The 16,087-nt window shown below is 45.8% G+C and overlaps 1 protein-coding gene across 1 annotated transcript in view; it reads left to right on the forward strand.

Annotated features, from left to right (window-relative positions):
• LOC126535571 (G2/mitotic-specific cyclin-B2-like) overlaps positions 1-16,087 on the forward strand; it is a 94,471-nt gene that overhangs the window by 21,491 nt on the left and 56,893 nt on the right. Inside the window, exon 4 of the mRNA XM_055073214.2 lies at positions 7,285-7,500. Coding sequence (XP_054929189.1) covers positions 7,285-7,500 — 216 coding nt within the window. The remainder of the gene's footprint in view (positions 1-7,284; positions 7,501-16,087) is intronic.

Here is a 16,087-nt window from a genome sequence, read left to right on the forward strand (position 1 = left end):
GTGGTTTCGAAAATAAGGAACTAACGCTAGGAATTTTCGTGGACTACTCCAAAGCATTTGATAGGCTAAATCATCAGACTTTGCTTACTAAACTAGAGCATTATGGGTTTCGGGGCATTTCTTTCAAACTCTTACAATCTTGACCACAGAAAACAACTTGCATGCAGCAACTCGCATGCAGCAGAATAAACCATGACCGCATAAATGAGAAAGACCAGCGGCGAATGAACACTTCAGCTCAAAAGCGTGGATCTGTCGAAAACATCGAGCCTTGCAAAAGCGCCACGCGAGGAACACTTCCCAAGCTGACTATCTGCCACGGGCATACTAGCCTGTTATGGCTGGTATTTCATGATATTCCTGAATAAATGAAGTTGTGTTTCTTGCTATTTCCTCAAAATGAGCTTTTCATTCATCCTGCTTGTTTGTGGCAACATCTCAAGATCTAGGACAGCTAGAGCTGTAATTTTATTGGTATATAGTAAAGCTAACTGCATAAAGCTTGAAGTGCTGAAAGCAGATTCTTGTTTTTCATTTTCCTATAATTTTTTTTTCTCTTGTTCTTGTGACCTAGTAGCCATGGTGTAAACAATACTTTCATGAACTCCTAAATTGCTAATTGTTCAATTTTAGAACTGCTTGCAGCATTTCACTCCTTAAAGGGACACTAAAGGTTACCAGAAAGTCAAGTTAAAGTGATAAAGCAATGCCCTAGAACATCTAAGGCGTCAATATAATTGCGAACAGAGCTTTAGTAACCGAGAAATTGAGGTAAATGCACGACACTATTTGAGACCCCCCAGCGACATTCTGGTACTAGCCCGATGACGAAAGCACTCATAATTTGTCACTAGTACTGAACTACTCGTATTAAAAAGATCATTTCATTAGATTATAAGACGGAAAAAAATGCTACTTGTCTCCTTCTATACGATTCTAAAAAAAAATCAACATTTTGACGTTACCCTTGAGTAGTATGGGTGATCGAAAGGTTTCGTTTTCGCTGGACTCTGCGTGCTCGACTTTGCGCCGCGCGCGCTTTGGAGTTTCAGTTGTTTCTTTATTCCGTCGTGCTGTGGTGGTCCTGCTAGCTCGCGAAACTTGCATTTGGAACAAGCAGCGAGAATGCCACGTCCATGTGATGTCGTGGGATGCGCGAACGGTCCGCGGAACTTGGCCAAGGGCAGTTGCAGTGGCGACTCCAACGTTACTTACCACTGTGTGCCAACGAGTGAACCTTTCCGTTCGAAGTGGTTAAGTGCCATACCTCTGCCGCAGCGCGTTGGCAAAGAGCCGAAAAATCACGTAGTGTGCTCGCTGCACTTTCGTCCAGAGGATTACGAGTTCAACGCAGACTTGCTGAAGTCGCATGAAGTGCCTTTCAAAGCAGGCCGTCGTCGTAGTAGTACGCAACGATGCCGGAAGCGCGAGCCCTCAACAGCCGGTCGCGTTCATCAGTGCTTAAATCACTGAACTCGAGGCCAGCATCGCGAGCTATTGTGTCGTTGTCAGGGTCATCCATTGCAACGAGTGTCGATGTTGGCGTCATAAAATGAAGAACCAGCTTATCCTCGCGCGCTTTCCCTTCCACTAGCCACCATAGTTCCGCTTTCGCGCTGCTGTCGGCTCTGTATTAGCTCTGTTTCTGGCCGCGCATTTCCATTTTGTGCAGAAAAGCCGTAGCGCCATCTGCGGGCTCGCCGTTTTACTCACCGACGGCGGAACGTCACTATGAGACCATGACGTCACTACTCCTCGATCGGAGGGCGGGTGATTTGAACTGCGCTAGATGTACGCGGACGCTTCAGGACGCATTTTCTCTTAAAATAGGTCTCTTCTTCGCACGAAACAAGCGTTTCGAGGTTTCTGGGATCGTATTTCAACAGTCCACGTTGACTTAATATTAACCTTTAGTGACCCTTTAAACATTCAACTGTCCACTCATGCTGTAATTACAGCTTTCCATCCAGATTTTTTCTACCTATTGTCTCCACAAACAGTAGTGTACTCTTAATCACCTCCATAATTACTTGACCTATAAAAAAAAATAATTGTACTTATGAAATCAGCTTGAAAAAATGAACAAGTCTATGTATTTTAATTGAATTGGGTCTAAAAATAAGTGATATCTCTAATCGCCATGTCCCCCCTTAAGCACCACTTTTTATGCACAGTTCCTTATCTTATTGCCACAACTGACTGTGCGAAGTCAGTCGATCTATTATCCTTTGCTTGTTCTCTCAGCAACGCGTTCTGAAACAGTTTCAACTGCTCTATATGAACTTTCGCTTTATTAGGTGGGCCACTTCACCATAAGAAATTGCTTTAGGTCCTGTAAATTCCTGTACGCAACCAGTTTTCTAATAAAAAGAAATCTGCGTGCACCTATAGAGACTGCATTTTTCATGGTTAAGCACTCTAGACAAGCTGGTCTACAGGCTACTCACAGTGAACGCAGGTGCTTTTTCCGATAGCTGAACAGCAGAATAAAACAGGAAATGAACTTTGAGCACACACACAAATCAAGAGAGACCGGCTGTATACAGCCGGTCTCATTAGAGTAACCTAATGCAGGTAGCTGCGACTTGTGCTACGCAGCGAGAGACATCTCTCGCTACCAAATTGTTGCACAGTATGTTGAAAATTCTGTGTTAGGCCCACGACCCTCATGACAATTCACCATGCATCAATAACGGTGGGGTGGCGATGCTTGGGCACAGCGCACAGCAGGTCCACCTGCTTCCACTCGCCGGGTCCACCTGCCTTCAGCATGGTTTGTCGGACAAGAAAGCACGCGCACTCCATGACCTGTGCTGCATTCGGTAGCGCACCACGCCCTGCGTACATGTTGAACACTTTTCGAGTGAGATATACACACAAAACTCAAAACAAAGCGCAATACAAGTGAGACTCGTGTTACTCAATGGATGACGTATTTTCCACACTACCCAGCCAACTTCGTTGACTGCCGCCAGGTAGCGCCACAGTGTGTTACAAATTCCAGTGCGTGAGCCCCGTATTCAAGGAGCAAATCGCCCAGATTTTCTCTCGTGCCCACTCTTACACGTGCCTGCACAAACGTCTGGTGATCCCTCAAATGGGTCTTGCGGGAGTGGTTGTGACTCCTGCGAGTAAGGGCAGGAGGGCAGTTGCTTTCTCGCACTGCTAATAGATGGTGCGAAAGTCTCACTCGGCAGAAGACCTGGCTCTGACGGAATGGTTTGGCACGGCTTATTGAACTAGAGCGAACTGGCTTCCTCTCTCCAAAATAACTGCACCTCACAGTTACTGAACCACAGCTCACTCGCTCTAGAAAAAGGCTCAAAAGATCCGGCATGCTCCCAAGCGACCCATCTCTACGTTTGGTGCAGTTCATTTTGTTCGATTTATACAGTGCATGCGATTTACCATTGGAGGTGTGACTTGTGTTTTTATTTTATCATACGCAATGTACGTGGCACCAATTTTTTATTCTACACAACTTATAATAAAAGCGCACATACCACATGTGTTTTAATACATCCTGCTCGCATAGTGTGTACTCGTGAATGCTCGCTACGCTTTCTAAACGTGTGCAGTACGCTACCAATGGCACTACGCACCATGCGCTGTAATACAGATAGCCAGCTAAAGCACATACCATTTATAAGATCGCTTCATTGATGAAACTAGCTTAGTTTCACATGAAATAGTCCAGTATTTTCTTCTGCTTAGGCTATTTCGCTACTTGCGACGAACACACTTCTCCCATTGTCTAAGGAGTCAGAGCAGCTGAGGCCACAGCCTTCTACATTCGCACAGAAGCACCGGACTAGTGCGAGTGCACCAATCGCCTCGGAGGACATAGGCAATGGACCGTTGTTGCTTTCCTCATTGTGCCCACTTTAACTTGTGCTCGGTATGATGTCGGCAGTCTTCGTTTTCGGGCTTTACCTTGGTCGCGACACCATCTCCACTCACAAACTCGTCGACCGTTGATTCGTCAATGGCTTCCAGAAATTCTGACAGCTCGCTCCGAACTTCGGCAACATCAGCAACGGCTTCGTCGCACTCATCAGAATTGAGTCGTCATGGGGCACCCGGAAGGTCGCACGTGTGACGCAATTTCGAATGAACCACTTGTACACGGCCGTGCGTATGCGTCAGGCGCCACAGGCACTGGGCCGCGAGTTTGTCCGTTCTAGCCCTAATCTCCCCCTTATTCAATATTGTGCTGAGTGTGCCACTTGGAATCTTTCACGCTACGGGGCATCTGACTTCTCGCTGCATTCGACCCAATTTTTTCTTTTTAGCTACACGGCAAAAGGCGAATTCTGCCGCTTCATCACGGCAACACTACGGGAGAAGGACCATGAGGCGCAAAAAATCAACCTGAAAAGCAGCGAGACCACTTCCACTTGCACCATCTTGCACGACGAGGGCACAAGAGCCTCTGATTGGCTGTCTGAGCAAGTGCTGCAGGCAGGCCAGGATCATTTCTTGCAGGGGGTTGTCGACGGCTCACTCGATGCAGTGCAGTCACGGTAGGGAGAGTGGTTTGACGGAGCCGCGCTGCCGGGTTTCCCCGCCACCATGAGGGAAAGCCTACTTCTTGGGGCATTTTTCTGCTGCTTGACGTTCAATATTCTTACGTAGGAAGACGCAGATGAAAAGCTATATACAAGTATATTTACAAGAAAATACGCTGCGTTTGGCCAAGAGGCAACAGCCCGCGCTAGCCTCCAATCGTCGTCTTCACACTGCTCGCCTCTTTTTGATCGCAAATACTGTTCCGTAGCAATATATTGGGAGTCGCTGCTATTTTTGTTCTATGCAAGTGTAACTTTATATATATATACTCATTGTAACTATAGTGTTCAGATATTGTTCGATCTAAAAAATTCAGTGTAAACGGTTTTGATATAGTCGGGTTCGACTATTGTGCCATTCTTTCATCTCGCCAAGCGGGCACATTCCTGTAAACACCCATACGTGATTGGCAGCACCCCCCAAAAGTTCCAAGCTTTTCACAAAGCGTGGTTTATGCCAAGATATGCATGAGTACTTACTGCATGGAATAGTCTCAAAATTAGAATTGATAGTAAATCTAGTATGGCACAAATGAAAAGCTACTTGTTTTTGCATTCGTTTTCAGAGGTTTGGAACCTTTGGTGGTGTTAGCGGAGTTTGATGTAGGTGTATTGGAGGAGGACAGAGTTAAAAAGGAGAAATGGACACTGCCTTATCTGGATGTGAAGACCACTGACATTTGCCCCACCTGCTGTCGGCATTTAGCTTACAAGTTTTGTGTATGTTCAGCTGATTTCTCCATATCCATGCAAGGGCATCTCATACTGAACAAGGAAAGGTTCTCGATGCAGTCATATTGCCCATATTTCGCACTGAATGCGTGCTGCCACATTGTGTATGTATGGTACCGTATTTACTCCTTACTGTATTTACCGAATCTTACCGTATTTACTCTAATCTAGGCTGGCCCAGATTCTAAGCCGATCCCGAATGTCCGAAGCCAGAAAACAAAATAAAGCTTCCTTCGAATGGAAACCAAACAAGAAAGCGAGGACAACGTTCACAAAATGAAAAGAGCATTTATTTAATATGAACATACCGAGGTGTCTACGTCATCGCTGCTGGCCTTGTATGCTTGCAGACGCCCTCAAGCTCGCGTTCGCGCGTCTACGCATGCGCAGACAGTGCAGCATGGCTTGTATGTGTTGAAATACGGCACAATCTCTATTACCTCTGTTATTGCGCGCTCATCTTCCTTATTGCTGTCATCTCGTTGCGGCACACGCAAATGGCGTCTCCCGTTGCCCTCTCCAATGACGACCCGCCGTGGTTGCTCAGTGGCTATGGTGTTGGGCTGCTGAGCACGAGGTCGTGGGACCGAATCCCGGCCACGGCGGCCGCATTTCGATGGGGGCAAAATGTGAAAACGCCTGTGCTTAGATTTAGGTGCACGTTAAAGAACCCCAGGTGGTCGAAATTTCCGGAGTCCTCCACTACGGTGTGCCTCATAATCGGAAAGTGGTTTTGGCATGTAAAACCCCATAATTAAATTTTTTCTCCAATGACAGACGTTGTTCTCATCGATGCTGCAGTCCCACCGGCTTGAACGTTTGACAAAGCCTCTGTGGCTAGCCCAACTTTTCGTTTGTGGCATTGCCTGTTTGGTGCTATTACGATAATGCTGCGATGCACGCTGATACTTAGCCATGATACCGATACGACGCAGGTCTAAATGGCATGTACTGCGATTGGCTGCTGGCGCGTCTAGTAGCAGCTGTGATATAGATTTTTCTAGATGGTGCTAGCTATGGGGGGGGGGGGGCACGATATTGACACGTGTACTCATATTTATCGGGCGACCATGTTTTGCCGCTTAACAAATGTTATCGCACAGCGCAGGACGTGCCTGCATGTATCCGAAGTTTATGGAAAGTTATCGATGCTTCTATCCGCTGTCTGTTGTCACCGAACCTTGTGTTATCTGATTTCATCGCGTGACGTGAATGGTGAACTTTGTGGAAGGCACGCGGGTCCCAACAATTAGTCTAGGACATTCGATGACTGCTGTATAAAGGCCGACGCGCTTGACCCGCTGATCATATTTTCGACGATCGCCGACTGTGTTGGCTGCTCTCGTGCTTTAAGTGTAGCCTGTTTTTGAGGGCACAAGTTCGCCCAATAAAACGCTAGTTTGCTCTTTCTCAGTTTGGTTGCTTTCTTCAGTCACTACCACGTGACAATATCATTTTCAATTACAAGCTGGTGAATTTTTCAAATATCTTAATCTAAGCCGACCCTAGAGTTCAGTATATTATGACTTGAAAAAAAAAAAAAGAAACTATCGGCCTAGATTCGAATAAATACGGTAAATTGTTGACTTTTGTCTGAAATAAAATGAGTCAGCTTTGCATCAGTCCATGTTTGTCCCCTTACGTGTTTTGGACAGTATGCTTCCCAAAGTATAGTACCTTTCCATTGGCCTAGCCATCATGATTAGTCAACGCCTTGACAATTAAGGCTACAATGACCTATCACGCACTACAAGTATTGTGAAGTGGGCTTACGTTCATTATGGTTTGCATTTACATTCATTATGTAAAGCAGAAGATAGGACAGGTGCAACGGAAACAATGTGCTGAGTTGCATAGTCTGTTTCAGCTGTCCTATCATCTACACTGTTGAGCCTTAGTGCATCATACTGTAAAGTCATTGACTGGAACATTGCGAGCGCACTAGTGACCAATTCCTTTCAAGAGTATGTGCTGTCTCCAACAGAGCACGGCCAGCAAGCCGGAGGATGTGGCCGCCCTGTCCCAGAGCCTGCAGAAGGCTGCCATCAACACAGAGCAGGAGCCAGACGCTGAGGGACAGGCATTCTCAGCCTCTTTGCTGCCACCTGGTGTGCCAGACATAGATGCGGGTGACCTTGAGGAGCCCCAAATGTGTGCCCAGTATGCACAGGAGATCTTCGACTACATGGCATACCTTGAGGTATGTGTGTGTTGCACAATGCATCCATTATTGCATGTCTGCAGGGTGTTTTTAAGATCCTTAAAGGGAGACACAGGTCTTGCAGACCAAAAAATCTATTTTTGGATTTTAGTGTCTGATGCATCATCTCTGAAATTTTTGCTCATCTTGGACAAATATTTTGGTTGTTTTATTTTGGCATTCTATATGACGTCGGAAAGCTGTATATTTACCGAGAAACGTGCAAAAAAGTGGGCCTTTTTCCGTGGCGTGCACTTGCCGTTCTAAGTTTCTGATTGCAGCCATCTTGGTCTTGTTGGAAAGAGCCACACTTTTCGTTTAGTTTTTGCACCACTATTACGTTGTGCGCTGACCGTCATGAAGAAAAAGCCAGAGAAAAAGTTGTCTCAATGCGCAATTGCATTGGTCGACTGAGACACGTTACCGTAAGCATACCATGCCATTAGCAGATTTTCGCCGTTGTCTGCTCAAGCATGCGAAACTCGGCATGAAACAATGTCAAATTCAGGTTGCTACAAGCCATAAATTCAGTGAACAGAAGAAACGAGGGGTTTTCATCTTTCAAAAGTGCATAGTAGCTTTGGAAGATGCCAGTAATAGTTTGCTACCCGTGCTGAGCGTTACTGGAGTCTCCCTCCGTGACTGCGGAATAGGCTTGGCAGATGAAAGCAGTTCTGGCAGTGGCCGGTGGTGATGCTGCATTCCAGCAAAAACCACTGCAGCCCGATGATTTGGAGAAAGTGAAGACTCGAGAAAAACGGCAAAACTTTGCTTCAATGCCCGCTACCAAGCGAAAATTTTCTCGCTCACGCTGATGCAGCTGCGGCTGGCTTGGATGCGATGGCGACTCGCTTCATTATCGTAAGCTCAGATTCTCTAAATGCTCTGCTGCCTTGTGTAAAGCGCAAGTCCCGGTGCAGCAGTGGGCAAAGGTGAAAGTGACTGTTCTCGCAATATATTCATCTCGTGCGCAATCTGCGGCGATGCCTCATCGGCACGGAGTTCGCCGTGCGTGATCCAAACGTGCACCCCTTGTTCCTCGTTAATAATGTCGCTGCGCGCGAAATGTGGAGTACTGGTAATTGGCAGATCGTATTAAATTACATTTTTTGCAATTAAAGATACTCAACTCGTGCACAATCTGCGGTTTCATTACTGCATTATATTCCCGAATAAATTGAGTTGTCCGTTTTTCTCAAGACAAACTTTTTGCTCATCCTGCTTGTTTGTGGCAACAGTATCAAGATCTAAGACAGCTACAACTCTAATTTTTTTGCCACAAAGCTAAATCCATAAAGCCTGGAGGGTGTGGGAAGCGCACGCGCCCATCTTCCGTCGCGTCGAGAGTGTCATAGACACGGGAGAGGCGCTTTATGCCCTCTCCCACTTCTCCCTTGCTCTTGCGGCGCGCGCACCCTTGCTCCCCAACTCACGGGCAGGTAGCTGACAGGCGAGGACATTCCCCTCACCCAGTTAAAGAGGTACAAAACAGTGCCACCGGGGGAGACCCCCTCTCTGACACCGGACCCCTAACCTGCCGGACTGGAGTACCTGCTGCAACCTGTGAGTGACCTCGTTTGCCCAACTATCCCAGGCAACGAGGCCAGCCTATTATTACTTATTACAGAGAGGATGCCCCTCTGGTAGCTGGTAGCAATAAATGTTATTACAGTTGGCTCCGCCGGTTGCCTTATTTGTTCGAACCTGACGTACCCGCGATTCCCGAGCTACGGTTGGGGAGTACCACAATGCGACTGCGTGGGGCTAGATCCAGAGCTCTCCTTCAGCCCTAGCCTTACGCTGAGTGGAACCCCACAAGTGCTGCAAGCAGAGTAATGCAGGGCTTACTAGTCTATTCTGTATGTTTGCTGCATCAGTATCCTTGAACCTGGGACAGCTATAACTGCTTATTTCATTTTTGCAGTACAAAGCTAAATGTGTTGGGAATGCAATGCTGAGAGCATATTTTTCATTTTCGGCCACCCAATTTTTTTTATTTTCTTGTATATTTTTTTCTTATTATTCATTGTGAACATATAACTTCAATGGGCTGTAAAATGACATTGTTCAATTTGGAATCTGTTTCTAGCATTGCTTTCCTTATGAACTATCCAACTAAGTTTGCAGATTCCCTTTAGCACGTAAATTTGAATTGTTTCAACAAACAATAGAGGGTAATCATTCACTACCTTGGCAACTACTATGTGTATGCGAAATATAATTTGATATTTAAAATAAATGCGAACTGAAAAAGCGTATTCATTTATTAGTGAAACCTCGTTAAACCGTAGTTGGCCGGAGCTCGGAAAAAGTACACACTAAACAGTAGTACTGCTTAACCGAAGTAGCATGAGATCACCCACTTACCTGTCAAAAACTGAAATCGGGGAGACTGCGATGAAGGGGTAAAAAGACATGCAGTATTTATTCACTTCGCGCAACGAGTGTTATTTTCATTTGATGCCGCGGCGGCCTAGCAGCGATGACAGCAGCCTTAAACTTATTGCAGCTGCAAGCCAGCTTTTTAGCCAGCCCTCTCTTCTCGGCAAACTCGCATGGCAGATTCCTCGTTAGCGTTGCATGTTCTCCACGAACGCTGATGGTAGCGTGGCAGAAGTCACGGGGCGCCTTTTTCATTGTGGGGTGCTGTTCTCATTGCGACTATTGCATTCATGAAGCTGACGTAACGTGCAGCTTCCACCACTGTCGGGCCTGAATTGCCTGGGCTGTTGCTTTCAGTGTCATCTTCATCAGTGTTGCTAGTCGACACTTTGGCAACAGAGGCAACGATGGCGAAAAGTCAAATCTCGTAGCCATCTCGTCGCGGTCGCAGCAGCGCTGCCGAGCAACTTCTTCGTATTCCAAATGCCACACAACGTACTCAACAGTAGAGCCCTGTCACGTGCCAGCGCTGACTTCGTATCACGTTCAATAGCATGAACTGTCTAATTTGTTTTTCTATGCTGAGCACCTGGCGTCTTTGATCCGAGCTTTGGCATGACGCGAGTCCTTGTTCGCACGACACCACAACACTCTGGCACGGCGCCGAAATGACAATGTGGCTTCACGCGCAAACGGACAGGACGTTGGAGGCTGTTGTTTTTATCTCGGAGGCTTGTTCTTCTGCCGGGCTGCCAGATCGAGACGACGCACCACTGTGTTTGCACGACTGGAAACACTGTGTTAAGGGGGGACGTGGGCCTCGAGTAATACCATTGTTGATATTACTGCTAGAGGAATGAAATTAGTAGGTAATGTGTAATTTAATGTGCTTGGTGCAAATATGTAACTCGTTTTTCTCTATATAATAATCGGAAAAATATTTTATGCGATTTCTCCTGTTCCCACGTTTCAGGATGACTGGTAGAAAATGTTTTGCAGTAAGAAATGTAAAAGTTATGTGAAAATACTCCTGAATGCTCAAGGAGTGCAATAAGTATTGTTTCATGTTTCTATCTCTCTTCTATCGAAAGTTACAAAAGTTTAAAGTTGTAACTATACATGCAATATATATATTTTTTTACCTTCCTCAAAATTTCAATGTTTCAAGGGGCAGAAATGTGGGATTATAGACTTATTGCACTCTCTGGGAGCCTAGCTATCAGATAAAGCAAAAATTATTCAAAGTGGATGATTAGGCGAGTAACTATGCCTCCTGGAACATTGTTGACTACCAAACAAAGCATGTTGAGAAAAATGGAAATAACTAGCTACCATGTGAAACATTTTGTTCTCCTGGATGCAGGAAATTGTCATACCCAATGGCTCGGAAGGCTCCAGGGGAATAATCTCGATGGGGAGTTCCTTGCTGCCTTATCTGCATACTCTTGTCTTGTCCACTTCTTCAATTCAAACAGCCGTGTTTGAGTGTTACAAGAGTGTAACCGGCTTGTGAAAATGCATGATCCGGCAAAGCAGTTGAGGCATCAACGTTCAGGGGTGGTACGAATTCAGCAGCGAGCTGCTGGGTATCCTGTGCAGACTGCGACGACGGAAATGCTTTCGGAAGTTTGTTGCGTCTCGTATGTTTCATCCCGTAACAATTCACGGAACGAAACTTTGTCGGACCTCCAGCATACCCAGCGTCACAGTCGTGACACTAAGACAAAATGCAAAAGGGCGAGTTGGTACAGTAACATAATCTTCAATTGGTAGCGCGAAGTAACACATGCTGTATCCGCATTCGTACCCTGCCCGACTATGCCACGGGCGCTGGAGAACCGCGAAGTGAACCGCCCAGGCCGCACTTCGATAACTCTTTATTAGTTTGTGATGAGCATATATATACAGGTGCATGCGTCAGCTGACGTGATAAGGCGCGTGCCTAGCACCATCTAGGTTATATAAACACAACTGCTGAATACAACAGACTAGACCTGGGCCTGAGACTAGAAGCAGACCGGACGAGCGCTCTCAACTAAATTTTTATTGAAACTATCAACATATGTATAGGTGATTGCAAATACCGCAGCATATTAACATGACAAGACGGTGTAACGACATCAGTTAAACATATCAAGAGGTAGGGAAGCCAAAAAGCAAACAAAAAGACTACTTGAGATTAACACGTGCTGTGAAGATGTAGAAATCCTCGTTCTAACAGACGATGATGCCTGTTTCTGAGCTGTTTCTGTCTGTCTGAGCACTGTGCCACCAGGTGGCTGCACCATACAGACCACTCACGTTCACGCCTCCGCCCCAACGGCCCGTCTGCCTGTGTTTTACCGGTATACCAGACAGGCCAACCTCTCTATTGCCAGCAGAAAGTCCGGCAATACAGACTTAAACCACATCAGTACGTCTCACAGAACCGTTTAGCGCGTAGAAGACTCGCATCGTGCTAAATAGACTGCGCGAGCGTGACAACATACCAGAAACTATCGCTACAGTGGCTAGAATTCTAGCCACTGTACTATCGTTGAACGCATACCTGCCATGCAAAACGGAGCGCTCGCCCAAGCCAGCATGCCGACTGCCCATAGTTGCATAATTGCTGCTGTCAATAATATCGGGAATTGTTTTTCGTGCTTTCCTTGCTTTTCTTGCTTCTAACATATTTACAAACTTCTTTCGGGTTGCTGCGCAGCTTATCACGTAAGTTTTGCAAGAACGCACTTTGAGCCCTCTTAGTTTGTTAACAACAATCTTGGTTTGATCTTTCAACTTGCTATGAACTTGCGCCCATGGCAGCTTACAACACCGGCGAAACAGACGGGTTCATTATTTTTTTTTGATTGAAGTTCTAAGTTCTGCATTCATCCAACGCTTACCATTCCGACACTTGGCTGAAATGACACGGGATAGAATAAACGCTTGCATTAGAGATAAGATTTTTGTTTTGTAAAGATTCCATGCTGAGTTTATACCTAGGAATTCTCAAAGTGATTGGAATTCAGGCAAAAAAGGTATTCAATTCATGTGAGATTGAGTCATAGTTGCCCCTGTCGTAAGAAACGACCTTACGTGATTGTGAAATGTGGAGATGTACAGCACCACAGGAAATTCTTGCTAAAACTACCTCATGATCACTTATACCCGGAACTGTGATAACCGAAGACACAAGGTCACGAGCATTGAACAAAAGCAAATCGAGTACGGTTGCGCTAGTAGTTCCTAGTCTTGTTCAGGTTTCTTTAAATTGGCATAGTGAATGGGCACTAATAACTTCACAGAAAGCAGTATTTAAAAGCCACGATGTGGAAAGTATTGTCACGTGGTGGTGACGTAGAAGAACACAGTAGCAATACTGTGAACGAGAAAAGTAACTTTTATTGGGCGAACTTGTGCCCACAAAACAGGCTACACTTATAGCACAACGAAAGCGGCGAACACAGTCGGCGATCGTCGGAAATCTGATCAGCGGGTCAAGCGCGTCGGCTTTTAAAGAATAGACGTCGAATGTTCCAGACTAATCGTTCGGACCCGCGTGCCTTCCACAAAGTTCGACACCATTCGCGTCAGGTGATGAAATCGGATAACATAAGGTTCGGCAACGACAGACAGCGGATAGAAACATCGATAACTTTCCAGAAACTTCGGATACATGCAGGCACGTCCGTCGCTGTGCGATTACAGTTGTTAAGCGGCGAAACGTGGTCGCCCGATAACGATAAGTACACGTGTCAGTATCGGCTGAGAATTAGTCCACTTTAGGTTAGGCAAGCTAAAATCTCCAGCTAGATATGTCTCAATTTAGGCCAATAAAACGTTATTCAATTCAAATAAAGGTTGCGCAGTGTTGGATCCAGGCGGTCTATAAAAAGAGCCAAGGACAATGGACGAGCTGTTAGAAAGCGCGACATTGCACCAGACTGTTTCGCATGTTTCACTGCCGCCTTTGATTGGAGTGCTTCTCGGGCTGTTATGAACCAGAATAAAAGCTCCACCGTCACGTGAATTTCGATCTTAGCAATAGACGCTGTATTGGCGAGGAAAATATTCACTATCTCTTATGGTGCTATCTAACCACAATTCGGTTCCTGTGACCAGATGTGGCTTAGTCATTTGTAACAGAGATTAAAATTCTTTTTTTATTTTTTAGGTTACAGCAATTAATGGTTATGCATATCAAGTCGTTTATACTGTTCTGGATTTTCCTTTGTGGTTTTTGCTTCATTGGTGGCTATTCGGTTAAGGCAGTGACTGCATTATTAGTTGCATAATCAAACAGAAATGTTTGGTTGTTCATCGAAAGCTTGTTGAAGCGAAATCAAGCAATTGCTTTCTTTCTAATCTGATCTTGTGGGAGAAGTCTGCGACACTGAAATTTCAGCTTTAGACCAGCAGCGCAATTTCTTTCAGCTTTGGACCAGCAGCAAGTATGCATTGTTTATCTTTAAACGAGAGGAGCTTCATTATTATTTGTCATTGTTTTGTTGACGTGTAGTTCCCGAAGCGATGAGCCCTTTCAACAATCATAGTTTCAACTCTTAGTTTCTCGGAGCAAAAAGATAAAACCTTCTCTTCTGATTTGGATCACGTCTCTTTCTGCTCATCGACAATACCATGAAATATTACATTGTTCCTACGTGCCCTATTGTCAAGGTTGTCGTGGCATGCCTGCAATGTCGCACATGTAGACGCAAGTCTCTCGTTAGTGACAAGGCTCTTATTGTCTTTTAGCGGCAGTACAGACATCACATTATCTTCTACAAGCTTGATTTGTACCCGCCGTGGTTGCTCAGTGGCTATGGTGTTAGGCTGCTGAGCACGAGGTCGCGGGATCGAATCCCGGCCACGGCGGCCGCATTTCGATGGGGGCGAAATGCGAAAACACCCGCGTACTTAGATTTAGGTGCACGTTAAAGAACCCCAGGTGGTCGAAATTTCCGGAGTCCTCCACTACGGCGTGCCTCATAATCAGAAAGTGGTTTTGGCACGTAAAACCCCATAATTTAATTATTTTTTTTTAAGCTTGATTTGTGCCTTCAGTACAGTTATTTTCTGTTCAAATGTCTCGCAAATAGAATGGGTTTCATTAAAAGTTTGGACTGCTTCTGCTGAACCGCAGGAATTGTCATTATCACGTCATTTGCTTTTGCTGTTCAGGTGTAAGGGGCCCAGGGTTTACCCCAACGTCACCGGCAAGTAGTAAAACTTTAAAAGCAAGATGTGCATATTCAAAGCACTTTGCACTCATGCGTGATGCACAACAAAGTAGTCCGTAAAAAGGCAAGGTGGGATCTGGCTTTGCATAAGGCTCTGCGTTAATGCGGCGTAAGTGTTCAGCGGCCACGTCGACGCCAGATCCGGAAATGGCTTGCTGCAGAAGTGGTTTATGTAGTAGTCCTCCCTCATGAAACGTCCCGTGCTGCCAGCTGGTATACTCGTCGAAAAGGTGTAGCAGCGTCGTCGTGTCTAGTGGTGGTTGGTCATTCAAGAATGCTGGGCGGATTCCGTTCACAGGGAAAATATTGTCCGGCGTGTTCCACATGGCTGATACAAAGCCATGCAGTGCGGTCATTATCTGAATCAACTGAAGAAAAATGCAGTGCAAGTTTCTAGCGGCCATGTTGGCACCAGATCCCCTTGCCATGACGAAATTTTTCTTGCACTCTGTTAATTTCGTTGTGGCAGGATTCAACTGTATAATGAATGTTTTTAAATTGCCGTGGTGTTACAACGAACGCTTTGAACCTGCTCATGAATAGCCAGTTGCAGGGTACCACAGCACAGCTAAACTGGCCGCAGGCAGCACGCACACCCCGCTCCAGTCCAACTGCGTCGATGATACAGCCTTCAAGACGAGGGAGCAAGTGCCACAAGCAGATTTCGCAAGCCACGAAGGTCACTCGCTTTCAAGGCACAGCTCTAGGAGATGTGCGGCATAAATGGCATGCTGCGGAGGATGCACCGACGTGTGTGCCGGTGTGATATCAGATGCCACAATGGCCGCATTCTCGTTCTCGTGCAATCATCTGGTTGGCACCATGTGCATTATGCCTATTTAAATGATTCAGAACAATGATCTGTCCTACCACGGCAGCAACGGCCACTCCAATGTTGCCATCATTACAGTCGAAACCACTTATAATGATACCGGTTTTAACAATATATTGATTATAACAATGAGAAGCTATATTGCCAT

The sequence above is a fragment of the Dermacentor andersoni genome, chromosome 7 (assembly GCF_023375885.2).
Source record: "Dermacentor andersoni chromosome 7, qqDerAnde1_hic_scaffold, whole genome shotgun sequence".
Taxonomy (NCBI): Eukaryota; Metazoa; Arthropoda; class Arachnida; order Ixodida; family Ixodidae; genus Dermacentor; species Dermacentor andersoni.